The 25,266-nt window shown below is 39.0% G+C and overlaps 1 protein-coding gene across 4 annotated transcripts in view; it reads right to left on the reverse strand.

The window, feature by feature from the left end:
- HEPH (hephaestin) overlaps positions 1 to 19,992 on the reverse strand; it is a 124,749-nt gene extending 104,757 nt beyond the window's left edge. For all 4 annotated transcript variants that reach the window (XM_055438574.2, XM_055438573.2, XM_055438571.2 and 1 more), the window contains exons 1-9: positions 19,795 to 19,992; positions 13,770 to 13,975; positions 11,584 to 11,828; positions 10,459 to 10,671; positions 9,596 to 9,778; positions 7,916 to 8,170; positions 6,349 to 6,517; positions 5,066 to 5,202; positions 567 to 698 (exon numbers count right to left, since the gene is read on the reverse strand). In XM_055438574.2, the coding sequence (XP_055294549.1) occupies positions 567 to 698; positions 5,066 to 5,202; positions 6,349 to 6,517; positions 7,916 to 8,170; positions 9,596 to 9,778; positions 10,459 to 10,671; positions 11,584 to 11,828; positions 13,770 to 13,975; positions 19,795 to 19,824 (1,570 nt within the window). In that variant the 5' untranslated portion in view covers positions 19,825 to 19,992. The remainder of the gene's footprint in view (positions 1 to 566; positions 699 to 5,065; positions 5,203 to 6,348; positions 6,518 to 7,915; positions 8,171 to 9,595; positions 9,779 to 10,458; positions 10,672 to 11,583; positions 11,829 to 13,769; positions 13,976 to 19,794) is intronic.
- Positions 19,993 to 25,266: the final 5,274 nt, after the last annotated feature.

The raw sequence follows: 25,266 nt of genomic DNA on the forward strand, positions 1-25,266 counted from the left end.
CAGTAAGATACCAAAGTGTACAAAACATATCATTATAAATATATACATTTGTATAAACACAGAAAATATGAAAAAGTATATCAAAATGTAATGGCAATCTACCTATGGGGTCTATTTATCTTATAATTTTCCATTTTTATCAAAATTCCATAACATATATGTTATTTTTATAACCAGAATATATTTATGTTTAAAAGTTGTCTCATTGATCCCAGCTCTGTCTCACTATAATATCATACTCAACAACATCCATCCATGGCAGTTAATTCTGCCTTCTTTTCTCTCCTTCCATCCCTTATTTATATATCCTCTAGAGCAGGGGTGCTCAAACTCCAGAATCTAATGCTTGATGCTCTGAGGTGGAGCTGATGCAATAATAACAGGAATAAAGTGAACAATAAATACAATGCACTTGAATCATCCTAAAACAATTCTCCCCAACCTGTTCTATGGAAAAATTGTCTTCCATGAAACCAGTCCCTGGTGCCAAAAAGGTTGGAGACTGCTGCTCTAGAGGTACCTGCTATTATCTGCAGCCCACATTTCTTGAAACCCTGCCTGCTCACCATCATTGTACACAGTTCCCTCAGAGTCCTTCTCATAAAAGACTCCATGAGGCTGTATGCTGAATGGCTGGGAGGCACGGTTGTAGAAGATCACCACGATGGTGTCACCCACCTCAGCCCGGATCACTGGTCCTGGAAAATGGGAAGGAGAGACAATGGGGGTGAAAACAGTGATGACCAGGGAGGATGGAAACAGAAGGGAAAGGAAAGAAATATAAAAGAGAGAAAAGTTTTCTCTTTGCAATAATAAGAATATTCTTTTTCTACTATATTGCCATTTATAGTTATAAAAAGTAATTTAAAATCCACTATCTTAGGCTTCCCTGGTGGCTCAGTTGTAAAGAGTCCACCTGCCAATGTGGAAGACATGGGTTCAATGCCAGATACAGGAGGATCCCATGCCTCAGAGCAGCTAACCCATGCACCAAAACTACTAAGCCTGTGTTATAGAGCCTAGGAGCCACAATTACTGAGCATACATGCCACAATTACTGAAGCTCAAGTGCTCTGGAGTCTGTGCTCCACAACAAGAGATGCCACCATAATGAGAAAATCCTAAATCTTCCAAAGAAAGGCAATTCGAAAGAATGCTCAAACTACCGCACAATTGCACTCATCTCACATGCTAGTAAAGTAATGCTCAAAATTCTCCAAGCCAGGCTTCAGCAATACATGAACCGTGAACTTCCAAATGTTCAAGCTGGTTTTAGAAAAGGTAGAGGAACAAGAGTTCAAATTGCCAACTTCACTGGATCATGGAAAAAACAAGAGAGTTCCAGAAAAACTCTATTTCTGCTTTATTGACTATGCCAAATGCTTTGAATGTGTGGATCATGATAAACTGTAGAAAATTCTGAAAGAGATGGTAATACTAGACTACCGGACCTGCCTCTTGAGAAACCTGTATGCAGGTCAGGAAGCAACAGTTAGAACTGGACATGGAACAACGGACTGGTTCCAAATAGGAAAAGGAGTACGTCAAGACTGTATATTGTCACCCTGCTTATTTAACTTATATGCAGAATACATCATGAGGAATGCTGGGCTGGAAGAAGCACAAGCTGCAATCAAGATTACCGGGAGAAATATCAATAACCTCAGATATGCAGATGACACCACCCTTATGGCAGAAAGTGAAGAGGAACTCAAAAGCCTCTTGATGAAAGTGAAAGAGGAGAGTGAAAAAAGTTGGCTTAAAGCTCAACATTCAGAAAACTCAGATCATTGCATCTGATCCCATCACTTCATGGCAAATAGACGGGGAAACAGGGGAAACAGTGTCAGACTTTATTTTGGGGGGCTCCAAAATCACTGTTCACTGATAGACAAATGAATAAGTATAGCAAAACTTATATACCTACAGTGGAAATTCTGCAATATACTACAACATGGCTAGACCTTAAGGACATTATACTAAGTGAAATGTCAGTCACAAAAAGACAGATATTGTATAATTCCACTTATATGAGGTACTTAAGGTAATCAAAACCATAGAGACAGAAGGTATTAATAGAATGGTGATTGCCAAGGGTTGGGGGGACAATAGGCAATTATTTGTGCAAAAAAGCAAAATGGCTGCCTGAGGAGGCCTTACAAATAGCTGTGAAAAGAAGAGAAGCGAAAAGCAAAAGAGAAAAGGAAAGATATAAGCATCTGAATGCAGAGTTCCAAAGAATAGCAAGGAGAGATAAGAAAGCCTTCCTCAGTGATCAATGCAAAGAAATAGAGGAAAACAACAGAATAGGAAAAACAAGAGATCTCTTCAAGAAAATTAGAGATTCCAAGGGAATATTTCATGCAAAGATGGGCTCGATAAAGGACAGAAATGGTATGGACCTAACAGAAGCAGAAGATATAAGAAGAGGTGGCAAGAACACACAGAAGAACTGTACAAAAAAGATCTTCACGGCCAAGATAGTCACGATAATGTGATCACTGACCTAGAGCCAGACATCTTGGAATGTGAAGTCAAGTGGGCCTTAGAAAGCATCACTACGAACAAAGCTAGTGGAGGTGATGGAATTCCAGTTGAGCTATTTCAAATCTTGAAAGATGATGCTGTGAAAGTGCTGCACTCAATATGCCAGCAAATTTGGAAAACTCAGCAGTGGCCACAGGACTGGAAAAGGTCAGTCTTCATTCCAATCCCAAAGAAAGGCAATGCCAAAGAATACTCAAACTACCGCACAATTGCACTCATCTCACATGCTAGTAAAGTCATGCTCAAAATTCTCCAAGCCAGGCTTCAGCAATATGTGAACCGTGAACTCCCAGATGTTCAAGCTGGTTTTAGAAAAGGCAGAGGCACCAGAGATCAAATTGCCAACATCCGCTGGATCATGAAGAAAGCAAGAGAGTTCCAGAAAAACATCTATTTCTGCTTCATTGACTATGCTAAAGCCTTTGACTGTGTGGATCACAATAAACTGTGGAAAATTCTGAAAGACATGGGAATCCCAGACCACCTGACCTGCCTCTTGAGAAACCTGTATGCAGGTCAGGAAGCAACAGTTAGAACTGGACATGGAACAACGGACTGGTTCCAAATAGGAAAAGGAGTACGTCAAGACTGTATATTGTCACCCTGCTTATTTAACTTATATGCAGAGTACATCATGAGGAACGCTGGGCTAGAAGAAGCACAAGCTGGAATCAAGATTGCTGGGAGAAATATCAATAACCTCAGATATGCAGATGACACTGCCCTTATGGCAGAAAGTGAAGAGGAACTAAAAATCCTCTTGATGAAAGTGAAAGAGGAGAGTGAAAAGGTTGGCTTGAAGCTCAACATTCAGAAAACAAAGATCATGGCATCTGGTCTCATCACTTCATGGGAAATAGATGGAGAAACAGTGGAAACAGTGTCAGACTTTATTTTTTTGGACTCCAAAATCACTGCAGATGCTGACTGCAGCCAGGAAATTAAAGGACGCTTACTCCTTGGAAGGAAAGTTATGACCAACCTTGATAGTATATTAAAAAGCAGAGACATTACTTTGCCAACAAAGGTCTGTCTAGTCAAGGCTATGGTTTTTCCCGTGGTCATGTATGGATGTGAGAGTTGGACTCTGAAGAAAGCTGATCGCCGAAGAATTGATGCTTTTGAACTGTGGTGTTGGAGAAGACTCTTGAGAGTCCCTTATACTACAAGGAGATCCAACCAGTCCATTCTAAAGGAGCTCAATCCTGGCTGTTCATTGGAAGGACTGATGCTAAAGCTGAAACTGCAGTACTTTGGCCACCTCATGCGACGAGTTGACTCACTGGAAAAGACTCTGATGCTGGGAAGGGTTGGGGGCGGGAGGAGAAGGGGACGACCGAGAATGAGATGGCTAAATAGCATCACCGACTCTGTGGACATGAGTTTGAGTGAACTCCGGGAGTTGGTGATGGACAGGGAGGCCTGGCGTGCTGTGATTCATGGGGTCGCGGAGAGTCAGACATGACTGAGCGACTGAACCGAACTAAACTGAACTAATAGTGTTTCAGTTTTACAAGATGGAAAGAGTATGGAAGTGGATCGTGGTGATGTCTATGCAATGTTATGAATGTACTTCATACCATTGAACTACATACTTTAAAGTGATTAAGATGGTAAATTTTATGTTAATCACATTTTGCCACAATAAAATATTGAAGGAAAAAATAAGTCTGGGGACCTGTATTGAACACCAGCTAATTATACCTCTTTTCTACTCACCACACACCCTCTTTTCCGAACTAAGGTGTGTTTCTGCTCCTTATTATCTCCCTATCCAGCTAATTAAACACCAGTTATCCATTATCAGATCTCCGAAAATCAATTGGTAAATAACTAACCCCAGAATATGGTCTATTATATTATTATATTATTTCATTTTCAAAGTTTTATCCCATCTAATCTATCTTGTTGCTCTACTAGGTGAGTAAGCCACAACGAAACTTCCTATACTATTTCAGTACTATACTGTGCTTTAGGCCTTTTAGATACCCTCTTTAGGTCAGGCCCTAAGCTTTGTTCTGCATCCCTCACCATAGCAACCATGTCTACATGTCATGCCATTTGCTCCTGGTCCCATATTTCCAAGATCCTGAAAAGTCTTAATGCCTTAAATAGACCCTCAGAAATATACCTAGAGAATAATATTTAAAAGTATGATCTGTACAGTACTGCTATCAGAAGATGTTCAATGTGAAAAAATAAAGGTTTCAGTAGTCAAGTATATATAAGAAATGATGTATATGTTACTCCCATAATGGAGATTCATGATGAACAAAAATAAATCCACAGCTCTGGGAAGCCCTGCACCAAAGAATACTATTTTACTATGTTTAACTTAGTGTTTTGCAGACGTTTTCAGACCCATAACCCTTTTCCACAAAACACTACTCTCTTGGAACTCATTCTGAGAAATGTTGATCTAGAGCATGCTTCTGAGTGGCCTCCAGACTCCAGTTTTTAAGCCCTGCCCAATTCTCTGGCTCTAGTCAATTAAATTCATAAATTAAGGATTCCTCACCCAGAATTCCAAGATGCTTATCTTCCTCCAGCTGCACCTTTTCCTGGAATGTCTCATCTTGAAAGGCTTCATATCGAACTTTCCAGTAAGTGCCCCCAATTCGGATGGAGCTCTTCTGGAAGAATTTATCTGAGCCACTGGCATATAAGGAGACAAATATCAAATTATCTAGCCATATATCAAATAGACCCCCTTTGCACACTTGTTCTTATCAAGTTTAGGAAGGTCCTCAGAGATCATCTAGGTTAACTCCCATCTAGTGAAGGTATCTCCTCTGGCAAAACACAAATTAATGATACATAGCTTCTGCTTCAGCCTTTCCAAGATCAGGGAACTCATTTTCAGAGAAAATAATTCCTCTTACTGTTGGATAGTTTTATGATTGGAGTTCTTTATAGTAGGCTGAAATCTTCTTGCTTGTAAGTTCTAGATGCTTGGATCAGTTCTATTATCCAGAGTTACATAGTCTTACATCTGTCCTTAATCATCCTCAAGTACTCTAAATCCTTTCTCCCCTTAATATTTTTCATTTAAAAATGAAAGTGCAGTAACTTAGAAAGACTAATTGTAGATTCTTAGAAGCCATGCTGACACCCAAGTGCCTACTTTCCTATATGTTCTGCAGATTGATTCTGTTATTTCCTACTGGAGAATAAACATGATTTGGTGTTGTATAGTATTTTCCACAAACTCTCTTAGTCATCTATCAAGTGCATCTTTTAAAAAGACGTGGAATCACTGATAGCCCAGTGAGTCAGTGTAACTTAAGGCCCAGCAACTGATTAGGGCACCAACCTTCTACTCTATCTTGCCCATATCTGAGTCATGGATGAAGCATGAAAATTTGGAGAAATTCCTCAAAAAGGAGGGACATAGAATGACCATAAGGCATGTTTCTTCTCCACTTCTTTTACCTTTCAGAGTACATTTTACACTTCAGCTTAAATGTGTCCTTCAGACCATGGTAAAGAAAGAAAGGAGCAACATGATAAATAATTGGTAAATTAAAATTGGAGAAATGTCATTTTAAATGACATGACCCCATCTTGGCCTTCTTTTCTGCTTGGGCCCTTGGCTGGGAATATGACATGACCATCCAAAAAGCTTTATAACTCTCCAAGAGCAGGCACTCCTGCAGGGTCAGGAGAATTTGATTAATAGTTGTGCCATTAACTCCAGACAATGATTGTGATCCCCAAGTGACGTGAGAGATTTCTGAGAGGGAGTAATAGGTGTTTGTGGGTTGACTAAGGAGTAGAGAGAGGAAACACATTACTTCTTACCTGCCTGGCTCCCTCAAATTCTTTCCTGTGCTCCCATCATGCCCCATAGGGCCATAGTCCCATTGAATCTCGTGGGCCTCAATGAAGTACTGCCGGACTTTGCCTGTGAGTAAGTTCACGGGAGGTGCCATGGAGCAAGACTTGACCTTGTAGAGTGCTTGCATGCCATCTGGAGGAAAAACATCAGGGCTGGCTCCATTCTACTCAATATATCTTTTACCCAGATGACTCATCTTCCTCCTTTTACAATTGTTTCCTGCTTTCACCCTTCGCTAGGCTCTTTACCCCTCCCTCCAAATGAGCTACTTTCTCTCATTCCTAAAGAGCCTGACTGGGAGACAGGGAGTGCAAGTGGGAATTCAGGTATCACCCACATGCTCACCACTACTAACTCATTTATCAGACCTTTATTCTAGCCTCTGCAAAATGCTTACACTGTAGCAACATCACAGAACTTGAAGTCAAAATACCTGAATTCCAAGTCCAAGCGTTATTACTATCTATAGGAATTTAGGCAAGTCACTTCCTAGCTCTGAGCTTAACCTCTGATTTGTAAATGGGGAGAACAGAGAAATATACTACACTAGGCCCATGGGAGCATCAAATTTTAAAAAGAAGAGTGTTATTTGTAAAATGGGAAGCTTCCAAAGTAAAGGAACATCTACATATGAAGATGAAGCTTCACACTTGGGACTGTCAGGAAAGTGTAGATTCTAAGTAGTGTTTCCAAATGTGGAGTTGTTAGATTGAAGCATAATGGATGATACTGTGTTATATTTGCTTGGCTGTGTATAGAGGTCATTCAGGTACATTATCTCATTTGAGTCTCACAACATCCCAAGGAGATCTGAAATTTGAAATCAGAAATCTGAGCCATGAAGAAAGAGAAGATAAGGATATTCATTTTTATTGAATGTGTACTATCTGCCAGATCCTTTACTGGGTGATTTACATATTTTAGTTATTTCATTCAGTCCTCATAACTAGCCTGTGAAACAGACTTAATGTCTCCTTTTGCAAATGAAGTTTTCTTTCTAAGGATCAGAGAGGTTACATAACTTGCCCAAGATTACATAGCTAGTCAGAGGTAGAATTAAGATTTAAGTGCCTGTCTTCCAACTGCACATTTGAGTGCTCATTTTCTTTTCTTGTATCCAGTCTTGATCTCATCATTCCCCCATCTCTAAGCTTCAAAATCCCATTATCTCTCTGAAAATTCTTTACAACTTTATAAGGTGGGAATTATTATTGCAATCCTCAGATGAGGAAACATAGACTCAAAAATTATGACATGACTTATCAAAGGTTCACTCTTCCATTCCTATACCATCTTATGTTAGAGATGGGGAAGATAAAACCCAGAGAGCATGCCCAAGATCAACCTGCAATTTAATGACTGAGCCAGGAAGGAACCTGGAATCACAGAATTCTAATGTTTTGTCATTTACATCTAGTTATCTCACCTGAAAGACCAATCTTATGGCTCCAGATCAGAAACCCAGGCTCCTGATAACCATCAGTGACACCTACCTCCTATATCTAAAGGATCGGAGATGTTGGATCTTACCTTGCAAATGACTATTCACTTGGCAGCTGATTAACCAGGTGCCAGGTTCCTGGGGCACCATCTCAGCACTCACAAAAGTGGCTGGAAAGATATGAGCCACATCAGTTCTATGACCTCGGATGGTCAGCATCTGTCCATGGAAGAAAACTGTGTGGACATCTACCTCATTGCCCATGCCAAACAAGTGCCAGGCCACACGTTTCTGTGTACACATACTTAGATCTGGCAAGTTTCCAAATACAAAGCCATTTATTGCTGCAAAATAAAACACAAAGAAAATATCAGAGTTAGGAAATGATAGCCCAATGAGAGAAGCCTTACCATCTGACAAAACTTAGGTGAGGTTTCGAAGAGTACACTGTGCTGACCATATGCATTATCTCATATAAATCTCACAGTCCTGGGAAATAGGCAGAATTCACTGGTATGGGAAAAAAATGTGGATTTCTAGGCTCAGAGAGGTAAAGTTGTTAATACTTCTCTCCCAAGACCACAGAGGTGTTAAGTGGTAGAGCCAGGATTCGAACCCAGCAATCTGAGGAAGCTTTCTAAGAAATGGAGCTTTATTTTATAAACCTTATTTCCTTCTAGGCCATTTTCCTTCTGAAATTTCCACAGGGAAATTGTCAAGTTAACTAACTAATTGTCATTACAAGCAATTGGTATAAAACTCAAGAGAAATTTGAACTGTCCAAACCATCTTTCACATATTCCCCTTGAGTTTTCACTTCCCTTTGGGACTCTGGTTTTGAGCCTACTTCTGTCACTATGTAAATCACTCCTATAATTAAACAAAAGCAAAATCAACTTCTTTTCATTTCTAAAATCCATTTTCTGTCCATGCCTTAGGATTTCTGTGCCTTTTGTTTGTTTTAAATTTAATTAAGATGGTTGTGGTGTTGGAGAAGACTCTCGAGAGTCCCTTGGACTGCAAGGAGATCTAACCAGTCCATCCTAAAGGAGATCAGTCCTAGGTGTTCATTGGAAGGACTGATGTTGAATCTGAAACTCTAATACTTTGGCCACCTGATGCGAAGAGCTGAGTCATTTGAAAAGACCCTGATGCTGGGAAAGATTGAGGGCAGGAGGAGAAGGGGATGACAGAGGATGAGATGGTTGGATGGCATCACCAACTCAATGGACATGGGTTTGGGTAGACTCCGGGAGTTGGTGATGGACAAGGAGGACTGGCATGCTGCGATTCATGGGGTAACAAAGAGTCGGACATGACTGAGCGACTGAACTGAACTGAATACCCTTATGGGAACTCATTTCTTTTCTCTACACAACCTGTAATTTTTCCAGTTTGCATCCTTTTTAGAACAAAGAAATGTTAACTAGTTATATCATTGGGCAACCCTAGCCAGTGACTAAGCATAGACTTTGGAATCAACAACCCTGGGCTGTTCCACGTTAGAAGGCAAGGTACCTAATGGCAAGAGCATAGTCTATGTGGTCAGAGAGATTAGAGTTGGAAATTTAGCTGTGCCATTTATTTTCTGTGTAATACTAGAGCCTTGGTTTACTCATGAGTGAAACAGGGAAAAGCCACCTACTACCCATGGTCCTCGTGAGGATTAAAAAGAACCAGGTATGTGAAAATATTCACCAAATACTAGGCCCAGGGGAGAACCTCAATCAGTGTTCACTGTTAAATGTGGTCAATTACTCCCAGCTCACCGTGCATCCTATTGCTCTCCTGAAAGTCCTCATCTTCTTTGTCCACTGAGGCAGGGTCTGAGCAGTAAGTGGCAATGTTCTCATCGATATGCCAGCTAAGGTTCTCATCTATCACACTAAAAAGGAGGAAGAAATCATTGTCCACATCCTGCCGCCGAGGAGGGAAGCTCCCATTCAGGGTTCCTATTGAAAGTAAGAAAATAGCCTTTAAGAACCTTCTTTCATTAGCAACAGTAAGCTGTAAGGGGTGCTCACAAGTAAGAATAGAAAGAGTAGAGCCTTAAGAGTCCATCAGCAACAAAAAAGTAGATAGAACCTTCTGCTGCTAATTTCTATTTCCAAATTCCTTAAAGTCACCAATTCAGTAGAGCCTAGGACTTGAAGGTGAAGTACCTAGAATCTAGAATAATTCCCTTCCACATCCCTGCCTATGTCTTCAACTCAGGGCCTTAATCTGACCACAACACATAGGTCTTCAGGACTGATTATACCTTAAAGATACCACATTTCCAGCCAAACTTACAATCCTTCCCAAATTCTGATGGCTACATTTTCAATCCTATCCAAAAAAACTGTTAATACACATTTATTCTTATGTAACTTGATTTTCATCATTACTAATTTGAGGTTTTTTTAATGAAATAAGACAAAAAGTAGCAAAGTATTTTTAAAAATATTTTTTTAATAATTAAATAGAAAAAAATAGTGAAAAGGGAGTCTGGTAAAGTTTACTTCTGCTAATAAATGGGGGTGTTAAATTAATGCTCTCCAGGCTGTTGTTCAATATGTAGGTGATTCAATTATATCATGGTTCCCTCTAGATATCCCAAATTGTATCTTCAGCTCACACTTGAGGCTTATACCTCTTTTACAGGTTATAAGGGGTCCAATGAGACCAGTAGCAATATCTCGTGGAGCATCCACATGAGAATGGTAGACCCAGGTGAGGCATGCTGGGTCAGCATCAGTGGGTGCATGGCCTTCTGGAATGGTCCAGTTGTAGATGTGGCTGCCTCCTGGGGGTACAGAATCATCAGCTTTCAGCCAACCAGAGGAACCATCTGGATACAAGGAACCTAAAAAATGAAATTGCACATGCTCAGTCCCAGGGTGAGAGAGACCTAGCAGATAAAGAAATCAGGAGAGTGTTGACATATGAGATATTTAGTTTCAGTTTTGTGGAAGGTAGAGTTCTAAAGTTCAGCACAGTATTCCTCACAACCTGAGGAAGGCCAGATTCAGGTAATATCTAGTCAAGAACCCTAGACTTCAAATCAACAGCAGGTTAAAAAGGTAGCAGCCCTTAAGGAAGGAGATAAGGCCGTTGAAAGTACTATTCAGCTTAACCTAATAATGCTCCAATGCAAAGCCAATGACATGGAGGCAAGAGAGAATAAAATTCCCTTCCTCTGAGCACTCACTTTGGAAAACAAAAAGCAGACAACCACAGAATTTCAGTCTGAAGGCAGCTCAGTTATCAGCTGGTCTACTTATGAAAGAGAAAACAGAGGGAAAATAACTTGCCCAAGGTGATACAGGGAGTTAACAATCAAGTTAGGACCTTCTGACTTCTCTATCCCTCACTCACTGGTGTGTCAGTATTATAAACCGTTGGGCCTGGGATAGTGGGAGCTACGGATGAGTAACCATCTTTCTCTTAAGAAAATTCACAGAACAATCCTATATTTCCAAAACAGTCAAATATTTTATGGGAATTCCATTCAAGCAATTTTTTTGTGATAAAAAGGTAAATCTCTACATTTTTAATGAACAATTGTGGTTTAGAGAGGGGCAGTGACTTGCCCAAAGTTACACAGTGTATGAATAGCAGAGCTGATAATGGTACCCATATTTTCTCTGGGGAGAGTAACTGCCACCTCATTTCAAAAAAGACTATCTTCATTCCCAGCTTCTCTCTCTCTCAGAATACAGTAAAGAAAAAGGGATGTTTGTTGCAGGTAGGAGAAAGAAAGGATGGGATATTTTACCTTCTGAGTCCTTTTCATAGAAAACACCATGGGGATGGATGGTATAGGGACGAGTGGCAAAATTCTTCAAGTGGATAAGGATGACATCTCCCACCTCAGCCCTCAACACTGGCCCCAGGAAGCCCAACCAGGCTGGCTTAACCATTTCATCTAAGTATGAGCCATCCTTGTATTCCTTGTAGATGGTCTTCTTGTAGCTGTTCCCTATTCGGTTCTTGTCAGACTTCAAGAAGCTAGCAGCTATTCTGGTAAGGAAGGAAAGAGAGATTCACATTTTTGCCTTTCTTCTAGAGGAAGCTGACCAAAAAGTGACCATTTTTGTTTAGGGCAAGAAATGGGATTGTACTGATCAAAATATGAAAGCCTTAGGCTAGGACTGGATTTTTAGACAATGAGAAGTATGAATTTGCTGATATGCACTTTTAATCTACAAAATGGGCTCCTCAGGTGGGATAGTGGTAAAGAACCTGCCTGCCAATACAGGAGACATAAGAGATGCGGGTTTGATCCAGGGTTGAGAAGATCCCCTTTAAGAGAGCATGGCAACACACTCCAGTATTCTTGCCTGGAGAATCCCATGGACAGAGGGGCCTGGCAGATTACAATCCATAGGGTCACAAAGAGTCAGACGTGACTGAAGCAACTTACCACTCATGCACACAACTTATACAATAGGCAGATTGACTCACTAAAGCCTAATATATAGTAGTGGGGAGGCAACCAATTATGAACTGACCCTTTTTAAGTGCTCAACTTCCTATCCAGTTGGCTTGACTTAGTGTTGTCCTGCTATATATGGGAAACCTTACAGCATAATGGTTAAGATCATAAATTCTGGAGCCAAGAAGTTTCAATTAAATGCCAATGTTGCCATTTCCCCTGGAGAAGGGCATGCAACCCACTCCCATATTCTTGCCTGGAGAATCCCCAAGAACAGAGGAGCCTGGTAGGCTACAGTCCATAGGATCACAAAGAGTCAGACACTACTGAAGTGACTTAGCATGCAAGCAATGCCATTTCCAAATATGTAGGACTTTTAACAGTTTACTTAACTTCTCTGAGTATAATTTCTCCATCTGTAAGATGGAGGCAATCATGGTACCAGCTCTTACTGGTGACTAAAGTAATTAAAATACATAGTTTAGAAAAATACTTGGAAAATAGTAAAAAAACAAAACAAAACAATGTTATCTATTACTTCAACTTATTGCAAATGGGGGATAAAAAGTTATCCCTCAAGGATACTTTTAATACAGATTCTGTGACTCCAAAACTAGATAATTAGAAAGATGGTTTATAAAAAAAAAAAAAACGGATGACTTTTTCTTACTCTAATTCTTCCTAGAGAACTCTGAGATGTTACAGTCAACTTTGGAAAACTCTGATGCTTTGGAGAGACAACATGATTCATGATCACAAAAGATTTTTTAACACATTAATTTTTTTCAGCTGATATTTGTGGAATGTGTGCAGAGCTCTAAGATCAAGAAAGTTTATTCCTGTAAGATCTGTGAGAGGCTGAATGGTGAGAGGAGTACCAACTTTGTATCCACATTAACTTTTCCATTTACTGTTGGACTTGGGGAAGTCATTTGATTTCCCTGAGCCTCAGTTTTCTCATCTATAAGATGAGAATATTCATATTCACTTCCTAGTTTCTATAAGAATTAGGTGAGATGAAATATATAAATTTCTAATATGGTGCCTGTCACAAAGTGTTCTATAAGTGATAGCTATTACTGTTCTTTCCTTGATTCTAAGGCTGATCTTATTTTTTCACATATCTTAAATCAGTATGGTTCCATTGAACTATCTGAAGCATACATACACCACACACATCTTACAAACACTGTATATATTTCATGTTTCTTTCCTGTTTAAAAGCTAAACACCTATTATTAAAACAGCATTGTGGATATCACCTTAGAATCAAGGCAATACGGAATGACCTTTAAGACCCTAAAAATGCTGAGGCATCTCAGCATGGAAAAGCAGACTCCATATGAGATGCTGGCTCCTGAGTCAATTAGTTGTTTCTCAGGAAATGTACCACTGGGATTATGGCACAGAGAGATCTGGAGCTGACTGCAACCACACCCTGAGAAAAGGTCCTCAAGAGCTACCTACTGACTTCAAGGGTGCCCCTCCCTAACTCCATCTCTAATTCCATAAGAGATTAAACCTACATGTCACTTTCCAGAGGCTGGTTCGTGATGATATTCCTTCCCTTAGGAGCATAGTTCCACCGCACATCCTGGATCCCCAGGTAGTAGACTCTAGTAGTCCCATCAGTCAGTTGGGGCCACAGAGGTTGCATGAACAGCAGAGCCCAGAGGAGATGGCCTGATTCCATGGCCCACGTTACTCTGGGAAACAGGCAAATGAATAACTTCTGGTAAGGAAGAAAGAGAACAAAGGGACTTTGAACGTGTCTGGAAAAGTAAAGAGGCAATAACTAGACTGAGTGACTGAGAACATAAAAACTGACTAGCCTAGAATCCCTGCCTTACCTGATTCCTTTCAACAAGTGTTCAAGGATCTCTACACATTGGACGTTGGAGGGTAAAATGAAAAAGTTACTTGTACTGACTTTTTTGTGGTATCACTTTCTTCAGTAGAGAAATATGAGTTCATTTTCTTCAGCAGTGTAGAAAGAAGAGGATACTCTGGCCCTCAAATTAGGAAACAAGCATCAGTAGCCTAATTGAGTCACTGTTACTCACTCTACCCAAGTGAAGTCACTAATTCTCCCTGTGTCTCTATTTTCAGCATTGTCATTTTCCATCCCCTATAAACTGTGTTTAAAAACAAATGAGAATTCAGCAAAAAACATTTGCTATAGTGTTCATAGATGTAAACTGGAAACAGCCAACATGCCCATGACACTATAATGGATGAGTAAATTGTATTTTATTTATATAATGAAATGCTATATAGCAATAGTAATAAGCAAACTAACACTGTGCATGAAAACATAGATGCCTCTCACAAATATAATATTGCAGAAAGAAACCAGACACAAAAGTACATATTGTATGATTTCATTTATGTAAAGTACAAAATAGGCAAAGCTAATCTATGCTGTTAGAAGCTAGGAAAATGTTTGCCCTTGAGGTAGGGTTCACTGGCTGGTAGGGAAGAAAAGGAAGGCTTTTAGGTAATGTTCTTTTTCTCAGTTTAACTATTGATTACATGGATGTGTTCAGTCTATGAAAATACACTGAGCTGTGAACTTAGCACATTTATCAGAAGAAATGTTCTGTGCTGGTTTTTTGCAATGCACAAATCCATTTCATGTGTTCAATCTTGACTCAGAGTTAGAACTAAACCTCTAGTCTTTCATTTTGATACATCAACAAGGCAGTTAGACTTCTTGGGGCTGATATGTAGCACTCAGTCATACCATACACAGCTATAATCAATCCAAGGAACACAAACAACATAACATATACATAAATATACATACACTTGCATATACATAGACACATGCAGTCTTATCTAAAAGTAGAGATGCACATACTTGCATCAACATTCATTTCACAGTGTCACATAGAGCCTTAGTCACTGTCATAATGATAATAATAATAACCTATAATGGAAAAAATCTGGAAAAGAATATATATATTTCTGAATAACTTTGGTATATACCAGAAATTAACACAATATTGAAAATCAATTATACTTCAATTAAAAACAATAACAGTCAATATTTATAATGTGTGTATATGTCAGACATTGTTCAAAATGTTTTACAGATTAAATCGTTCAATCCTCACAGCAGTATTATGAAGCAAATATCTTTATTGTCCCCATATTATTAGAAGGAGGAACTATAAAACAGAGATATGAGGTAATTTGTCAAAGTTCCCATAGTTAACAATCAGCAGAGTTGGCTTGTGTGGTAAACGGAGTATGGGTTCAGTGTTTATGTTTTTCTTTTTCTGAAGTATAAGCGATTGACAATATTATATTAGTTTCATGTTAATTACCATGCTATACTGCTTTTCTTTCACAAAATATATTTGCACATTCACAGAGAACGTTTGCAGACATATCTTGCTTTATTATGCTTCACTTTAATTCACTTCAGAGACATTATGTTTTTTACAAACTGAAGGTTTGTGGAAGTTCTGCATTGTCAGGTGATGTTTAGCACTTTTTAGCAATAATATTTTAAAATTGATATACGTACATTTTAAAAGACATAATGCTATTATACACTTAATTGACTACAGTATAGCATAAACATAATTTTATATGCACTAGAAAATTTTAAAAATGTGAAGATTTATTACAACATGAACTTTACTGTAGAAGTCTGGAACTGAACCTGTAATATCTCCAAGGTATGCTTGTATGTGTTTATAGCTATTGTCATATCTGAGAATACTCCATATACTCTGAAATAAGCAATCATATGTAGTTATGATCACTTCCAGAGAGAGACATATATATTTATATAGGCAAAGATACATCTAATAAGTATCATTCATGATGATGATGATAATAATGATGGTAACTATCATTCATGGAGAAATTACTATACAGTAAACATGATGCTCAGTTTTTACATAAATTATTTCACTCAATCCTCAATCTAACCACATGATATTAGGTACTTTAATTGAAAACAGAAAGTAAAAATTATGCACAGACTCACATGTGGGTAGGAAATGCCCAAATATTTACCCTGATTGATAAATAGAACTATGGACCTCTCTAAAAATTCTCAAACTCTTCCACACAAAGCAGTGGCCCAAGTGTGTAACCCACAGTTTTCATATGACATTTGGAAGAAGCCCTTGATATGGGGAAGAACCTGCCTTGCCTGGAGAATCCCATAGACAGAGGAGAGAGGAGCCTGGCGGGCCATGGTCCATGGGGTTGCAGGGAGTCGGACATGACTGAAGTGACTAAGCACACTGCCTTGGATTCTAAAACCTGGCTTTCCTGCTGACCAATTATGTAGACTTGGGTAATACTTAAGCACTCTGAACCTATGTTCTTATTTATATCTAATATATATATATCTAATACTATAAGCTTTGGAGAAGGCAAAACCAATACAATAATGTAAAGTGATTAGCCTCCAATTAAAATAAATAAATTTAAAAAAAAAGAAAGCTTACATGAAAAGGTCCCAGGACAATTAGTGTTTAGAATATAACAAACTATAACTGTTGGTTTCCTTCCTCTCCCTTCTCCCTTCTGACGAGAGTTTGTTAATTTATCTTTACCGTCTCCCACACATCGTATATTTCAACTCTAAGGGCTAACTTAAATCATATCTGCTCCAGAAGGCCCCCTGTAACCTCTTCATATCACTATCCTCTGAAGAACTACTTACTCTAAATAGCATAAAATTGCATGAAGTCAGATTTTGTATTATTACTTTTGTCTCATAAGCTGCCTCATGAACTGTCTTCATTTACCAGCTTGGACTATAAATTCCTTGAGAGTGGATGTAGTATCTTAGAAGTCTTTGTGTATCTGTTGAAAGATAATTTGATGGGAGCCCTGCAGATATATTTTACATTGAGGACACAGGCTTTGGAATCAGACTACCTAAACAAACCCTGGCTTCACTTTTGCTAGCTGTGAGACTTGATAAACTGTTTCACTTCTCTGGTCCTTGTGCTTTCATCTTTGAAATGGAATTAATATTATTTATTACTTCTCAGGGTAGTTGTGAGGATTAAATGAAATAAGATCTGTAAGTGAATAGAACACAAATAAATATTTAAGTGTACCAGTAAAAGACTGAAAGGCATTAGTGGCTATGATTATTACAGATAAAGAAATAGGTTTAGAAATGAAAATTGCCAGGCTCACAAAGCTTTAACATTTTATGGATATCCATAACACAAACACATTCATAAGTTCTTATATACAGTAGCACATTGTAAGCATACAGGTACATGTATATGGCTGAGATTAGTTTCTTTGGAAGCAAAATGATATAATGAAAAGAAACAGAACTTTTGAACCAGATAAACTCAGGTTTGAGTACTGTTTTCAAATGTGTTTGAAAGAAATAGCGTAGGGACTTAGTAGGTATCTGATAACTATAATTTCTCATTTCTTCTAGTCACTAACTTCCTATTTTATTCTCAAAGATGCATTTGTTGTTGCTATTACTATTGTTGTTTTTAAATTAGGTTTATTATTATAAAACAAAAGAAAGGGAGAACACATAACATTCTTTTAGAATCGTTTGGATATTTCATAGTAAAATTGAAAGACTCTAGACTCAGAAAAAAAAGATTCTAATTCTGGAATTATCATTTACTAGTTGTATAACATGGAACAAGTCACTTAGTTTCTTGAACCTGAGTTTTCTCATCTCTTAAATGGAGATAATCTCTGGTTTGGCCTCCTGATTAGTTTGCTATGAAAATCAACTGAGATGAAGGATTTAGAAGACCTACATAAATTATTTATTTGGGGAGGGCTATTTTTTATCAGCTGAGCACACAGGAGGAGATCTTATAGAAAGGTCAGACTGAGGAGAAAAAATAAAAAAGAAAGGTAAGAGGGGAAAGGGAAAATGAAATAATATGAGGAAGAATCCTGGAGGAAAGTAAAAAAGGAGGACAGAAGGAAGAGGTGCTAAAAGGAAGGGGAGGTGAAAGAGAAAGAATTGCTGGGATACTTTGAATTAGACATAATTTAGTTAATACACACTGAGGCTAGACAAACCTTACTTTCCTGTCATCCCAATGTTACCTGGGCCTGGTCCCCTTTATCCACAATTTGCATCACTGTTTTTCCTAGAATTTTCAAGTTGTTCCTTTAATGTGATAATGTTTTTTTCTCTCTGAGTTGGAGTAGACTGGCCTGGACAAGCTTATCCTGGACAAAGTATCACTCAACTGAACACAAAAATGCTGAGCTATCCTTGAGGTTTTGTCTCCAATTTCAGCAGTCTTACTAATAGAACCCTCTATCAAGATTGACCTTTTGGTCTTCCACTTTCTTAATGTTTTTGTGGCTTTTTCTTCACCTTGTGACTCAAAGTAAGGGATTTTCTCACCTTTAGGCAGTATGGGGCTTTTTTTACTAGAAGGGAAAATCAAGAGAGTGTTGAGAGCCTCAAAAGATTCCATATAGCACAAGTACAATTTATAATATTTTTAATCATTATCATTGTATTCTACTATGTCAGAAGTGGGGAAATTGAGGCCCAGAGGGAGAGACTCATTTGAAGTACTAAGAGCTAGTACTAGAACTTAAGGTCCTTTAGCCTGACAATCATGTATATCATCATGGTGCTTTTCCTGGGACAATATGATTTCACTACATATGTGCATTTATATTAGGGGCATTTCTTTATTTCCTCATACCCTAGTTGTGGTATAATAGAAAGTATACTGATATGAAACTATAAGACCTGGGTTGAAATTCTTTCTTGCCTATAATAGCTATGTACCTTTCAACAAGTCAACTTCATCTATTTTGTCTCAGTTTTCTCATCCAAAATTGTGGATTATATTTCACAAGATTGTTTTGAGGATCAAACAAAATAATGGATGTATGAGCCCCTTTCAAAGGGCTTAGAATACAATAAATGATTAGTAAAAGTCTGAATGCATTAATGGATTCATACATCCATAAAAACTTCTAGAAATTATACTTTTTCAACCCCTTGACATGGCATAGAGAAAATGGAGATCAGAGAGATAAAGGGGTTTGCTTAAAGCCAAGTAGCCAGTTACTGGCAAGGCCAGAATTTGAATTCATATTTTCTAAAACATTTCTTCTACTTAGGCACTAAGTGTGAGAAACAATTTAGATTTTAAGCTGATAACTTAGTTCAGCTATCATTTATTGCCTTGCTCTGTGCCAATCTGGATCTCAAAGTATGAAAGTAAGTAGTTGTTTTTAAGTGTTCCATCACCTCAATAAACCCCATAAACTGAGACCAAGAAATGAGCATACTATTTTAACAGGAAAATTAACTACTCTCTACAATTCCAGGATCATCTCTGAAACAGCTGAGCCAGTATGTCCTTGGCCATTTTGATGAGAGGAACAAAAAGAGCATATTTTACATTTTAACTTTCCTGCACATTCAGCCATGCTTCCTTCTTCTCAGCCACTGACTTTCTCTCCCTGTGGGCCCAGGATTTCTCTAAACCAAGCTGAATAAAAGTTTTGTTTTTGTTTCAAAGAAAAGGAGGTAGGGTTTAGAAAGGGGCTGGAGAAGCTTACCTTTGCTGGAGAAAACCCTTCCATATTCATGTCAGCGGTCTACTGAGGCTAAACTGCAGACCTCAGCATGAGTCTCCCAGCGCTGCTCAGTTAGTATCCTGGGTTACAAGGCCTTTCTCATAAACAAAGTCCAGGGCTCCAATTGGCTGGTGTTACTGGGGAGGAGTGAATGGAGGCTGGGGCAGTTCTGGTTGCCCTCTTTTCCAGAAACTAATCTACTGGAATGTCTTGTTCCGGAACTGGTTTGGTACAAAACCCGGTATGGTTCTTTAACCATATCCGGGTGTTTTCCAAATCCCGGTTAGGATCTCCGGAGGAATTACAAGAGGATAGGTTTCACTTCTGTTATCTCAGCTTGCTGATTACTATTTGCATAGACGGAGGAGGAAATACTCTGTCAGTGAAGCTAGTGAAAACTCACAGAAAGATACCAATACCCTTCTTTAAGAAATAGGGCCCACTGCAAAGTTTATGAGATGTGAGAAGAGCCCCCATCCCCAACACTTTCTCTTGTTGTGAAGCACAGTTATCAGCCCTACTATTATTCTGAGACCATGGTTGCTTGGTAATGGAGAAAAATAAAACTGGTAATAGAACAAAGAGCTTTCTACATGCTACTCCCTATGTTAACTACTTTACATAACATTCTCATTTAAGTTTCACAATTATTCTGTGAAACAAATATGCTAATTCATATTTTACAACTGAAGAAAAGCAGACTCTGAGAGGGAAAGTAATCGTTCAAAGTCACACCGTTAATAAGAGGGGGGAATTGTAGTAGGTCTATCTAGTCTCTTAGTCACCACACTACCACACTCTGCTACTTAATGGAGAAACCCAGAAAACCCTTTTGCAACGAGGGAAGTGACTTCATAATTATTGAGTGCTTGCTGGCACCAGTCACTGCTAGATTTTTTTTTAATGTACATTAACTCTGCCACTGCTATTTTTAGCAGCTCCTTGAGTGAACTCCCAGAGTCATATTACTCATATTTTTCATTGTGGAGACCGGAGGCAGCTAGTGGATAGCTTGGATTAACATAGATCAGCATCCTAAAACCTAAGAAGACCCAGAAGAATTGGAAATATTAAATTTTTAAAAATGGAACTAAAAATATCAAAATGGGTCCCAAAATCTCTGAATGAAACTGGAGTCTGAATTTGTTTAAAAGCAAAGGCCATCTTTGTTCTTGCTAGAAAGAAGGGGTAGTGAAAAATCACTAGCCTGAGTCAACTGACCCAGGTTCCTTCCCTGGCTTGCTTTTGAAGTAATCAGCTATGTGGCCTTGGTACAGAACTTTATTTTCTTTGGGCCTAAGTCCTTCCATTTGTATATTGAGAGCCTTAAACTAGATATAGACCCTCTCAACACTATAAATTTGCATATCTAGGATTCCGTGAAGAAACCACACTCTTGGTATTAAGAGTAGAAGAAAAAGAGGTTTTAAACATTCAAAGTGTAAGAAAAGAGTGGGTGCAGAGTAATTTGTGGAGAACTCCATGTCTCTTTGGGAAGGACTACATCTACCCATTAGAATCAGCTATAGAAAGGAAACAGGTATGATGGCAGTTCCACCATCTAGTATCCTTACTTGTGATGAGGTGATCTTGGCTAGAAGCAGGTGCTGTTCCCCAGGCAGTCTTGACACATTATTTTTTTTCTCACTCAAATTTAAAGTATCTGGAGCAGGGTCCAGGGAGGAGGAGTTTCAAAGACTGAAGCAGTGGGGCAAAGTCTGGGTCATAAAACACTGGAGGTGCTTAAAAAGTGCCTGTACACTTAGGAGCTGCCCCTACAGACTGCATCTCAGGCTAGGCCAAGTAGAAGCAACAGTAGGGAAAAGGGAGGAACCACCATTTATTCAGCTCCTTTAGAAATGATCAAGGGAAGCTGGATCAGGTAACAGCAGGCCCTAGGACTATCTGCCTCTTCCCCCACTTAGCACAAATGTGGACCTTGAAACTGGAGGTGGGGAGGTGGAGATCAAACCCATTAAGTTGGGATCCAAGTCCAAGCTTTAAGGCATTTATGAGAGGGAGGGGTAGGGATAAGGCCTGTGTTCTGACTCACAAAAGATAACAATAAACAGATTTTATAGATATGCTTGAGTCAACACAGTGAATGCTGCAGGAAGCCAGCTAGGTAAGATTTCTGAGCCTATATTATGCATTCAGCAGTTCACTGGAAGGGCACCCAGTACCAACGTATGCAAATCCTGAGCATATTTTTAGTGCTTTCCCTCAAGGATCACCTTAAAAAGATTTAAGTTGATACCTATAGACCAGGAATTGGTAAACTATTATTTCAGTAAAACTCTTTTGTATATAATTTATGTGCAAAATATATAGTCACTTTCTCTCATAATAATTAAAATAGGCCATTATAGTACATTGGGTATATCTATATACCAATAGAAGCTAATTTACAAAAATAAGCAACAGACCAAATTTGGCCAATAAGTTACAGTTTGAAACCCCTGCAATATACACATTTACCATATGAAAACATTATTAAGAGTGTAAAAACTAGATTTAAATTCCAATTCTGACACTTCCTGATTCTGTAACCTTGGAAAACTCAGCTAAGTCTTCTAAACTTCACTTTTGTGTTTTCAAAATGGAGATAATGGCATCTATTTCAAAGGGTTGTTCAGTTCAGTTCAGTTCAGTCACTCAGTCGTGTCCGACTCTTTGAGACCCCATGAATCACAGCACGCCAGGCCACCCTGTCCATCACCAACTCCCGGAGTTCACTCAAACTCACCTCCATTGAGTTGGTGATGCCATCCAGCCATCTCATCCTCTGTCGTCCCCTTCTCCTCCTGCCCCCAATCCCTCCCAGCATCATAGTCTTTTCCAGTGAGTCAACTCGTTGCATGAGGTGGCCAAGTATTGCAGTTTCAGCTTTAGCATCAGTCCTTCCAATGAACACCCAGGATTGATATCCTTTAGAATGGACTTGTTGGATCTCCTTGCAGTCCAAGGGACTCTCAAGAGTCTTCTCCAACACCACAGTTCAAAAACATCAATTCTTCGGCAATCAGCTTTCTTCACAGTCCAACTCTCACATCCATACATGACCACAGGAAAAACCATAGCCTTGACTAGACAGACCTTGGTTGGCAAAGTAATGTCTCTGCTTTTAAATATGCTATCTAGATTGGTCATAACTTTCCTTCCAAGGAGTAAGCATCTTTTAATTTCATGGCTGCAATCAGCATCCGCAGTGATTTTGGAGCCCAAAAAAATAAAGTCTGACACTGTTTCCACTGTTTCCCCATCTATTTCCCATGAATTAATGGGACCAGATGCCATGATCTTAGTTTTCTGAATGTTGAGCTTCAAGCCAACCTTTTCACTCTCCTCTTTCACTTTCATCAGGAGGCTTTTGAGTTCCTCTTCACTTTCTGCCATAAGGGTGGTGTCATCTGCATATCTGAGGTTATTGATATTTCTCCCAGCAATCCTGATTCCAGCTTGTGCTTCTTCCAGCCCAGCGTTCCTCATGATGTACTCTGCATATAAGTTAAATAAGCAGGGTGTTATGAGGACTGAAATAAAAACTTCAGTTCAATTAAGTAGCTCAGTTGTGTCCGACTTTTTGTGACCCCATGGACTGCAGCACACCAGAGTTCCCTGTCCATCATCAACTCCCAGATCTTGCTCAAACTCATGTCCATCAAGCCAGTGATGCCATCCAATCATCAGATCCTCTGTCGTCTCCTTCTCCTTCTGCCTTCAATCTTTCCCAACATCAGGGTCTTTTCCAATGAGTCAGTTCTTCACATCAGGTGGCCAAAGTATTGGAGCTTCAGCTTCAACCTCAGTCCCTCCAATGAATATTCAGAAGTGATTTCCTTTAGGATTGACTCGTTTGATCTTTTGCAATCCAAGGGACTCTCATTAGTCTCCTCCAACACGACAGTTCAAAAGCATCAATTCCTTGGTTCTCACCTTTCTTTATGGTCCACCTCTCACATCCATACATGACTACTGGAAAAACCATAGCTTTGACTAGACAGACTTCTGTCAGCAAAGTGATGTCTCTGTTTTTTAATATGCTGTCTAGGTTTGTCATAGCTTTTCTTCTAAGAACCAAAGGTCTTTTAATTTCGTGGCTGCAGTCACCATCTACAGTGATTTCTGAGCCCAAGAAAAGAAACTGTTTTCATTCTTTCCCCATCTATTTTCCATGAAGTGATGGGACCAGAGGCCATGATCTTTTGAATGGTGAGTTTTAAGCCAGCTTTTTCAGTCTTCTCTTTCACTTTATTTCATTTTCACTTACTGTCATAAGGGTGGCAATATTTGAGGGTATTAGTATTTCTCCTGGAAATCTTGATTCCAGCTTGTGCTTCATCCAGTCCAGCATTTCATATTAAGTATGCTGCATGTACATTAAATAAGGAGAATGACAATATACATCCTTGATGTACTCCTTTCCCAATTTGGAACCAGTCCGCTCTTCCACCTCCAGCTCTATCTGTTGTTTCTTGACAAGAATACAGATTTCTCAGGAGGCAAACAAGGTGGTCTGGTATTCCCATCTTTTGAAGAAATTTCCATAGTTTGTCATGATCCACACAGTCAAAGGTTCTATTGTAGTCAATGAAGCAGAAGTAGATATTTTTCTGGAATCCAGCTTGAACATCTGGAATTTCTGTTGAAGCCTAGCTTAGAGAATTTTGCTCATTACTTTGCTAGCATGTGAGATGAGTGCAATTGTGGGGTAGTTTGAACATTCTTTTTCCTTGTCTTTCTTTGGGATGGGAATGAAAAATCACTCTCACTATCCATATCCGTTTCAGTGACAAATGTTGACACATTTATATCTTAAGCATCTTTTGAATTCACCCACTCTTCTCCATCTCAACTTCCATACCCTTCATCTGAGCCATACTCATCTAAGTGGATCAGTGTAATAATCTTCACATTGTTCTTTTTTAAGAAAATATTTTTATTTTATATGGGAATATAGCATATAGGTTATTAAAAAATAGTGAATATCATTCCCCATGATATATAGTAATTTATCTATTTTATATGTTCTACTATGTATCTGGGGCTTCCCTGGTAGCCCAGATGGTAAAGTGTCTGCCTACAATGCAGGAGACCCAGGTTTGATCCCTGGGACAGGACGATCCCCTAGAGAAGGAAATGGCAACCCACTTCAGTATTCTTGCCTGGAAAATCCCATGGACCGAGGAGCCTGGTAGGCTACAGTCCATGGGGTCGCAAAGAGTTGGACACGACTGAGTGACTTCACTCACTCACTCATGTATCTGTTAATCCCATAATCTTAATTTATTCCCCAACCTCATTTCCCCCTTGGTAACCATATGTGTGTTTTCTGACCATGAGTCTGTTTCTATTTTGTTTTCTTTTTTTAACTTTGCTTTGTATTGGAGTAGAGGCAATGAACAATGCTGTGACAGTTTTGGATGAACAGCAAAGGGACTTCATCATACATAT

Source organism: Moschus berezovskii, chromosome X (genome assembly GCF_049115385.1).
Source record: "Moschus berezovskii isolate FMDL1 chromosome X, NW_MosBer_1.0, whole genome shotgun sequence".
NCBI lineage: Eukaryota > Metazoa > Chordata > Mammalia > Artiodactyla > Moschidae > Moschus > Moschus berezovskii.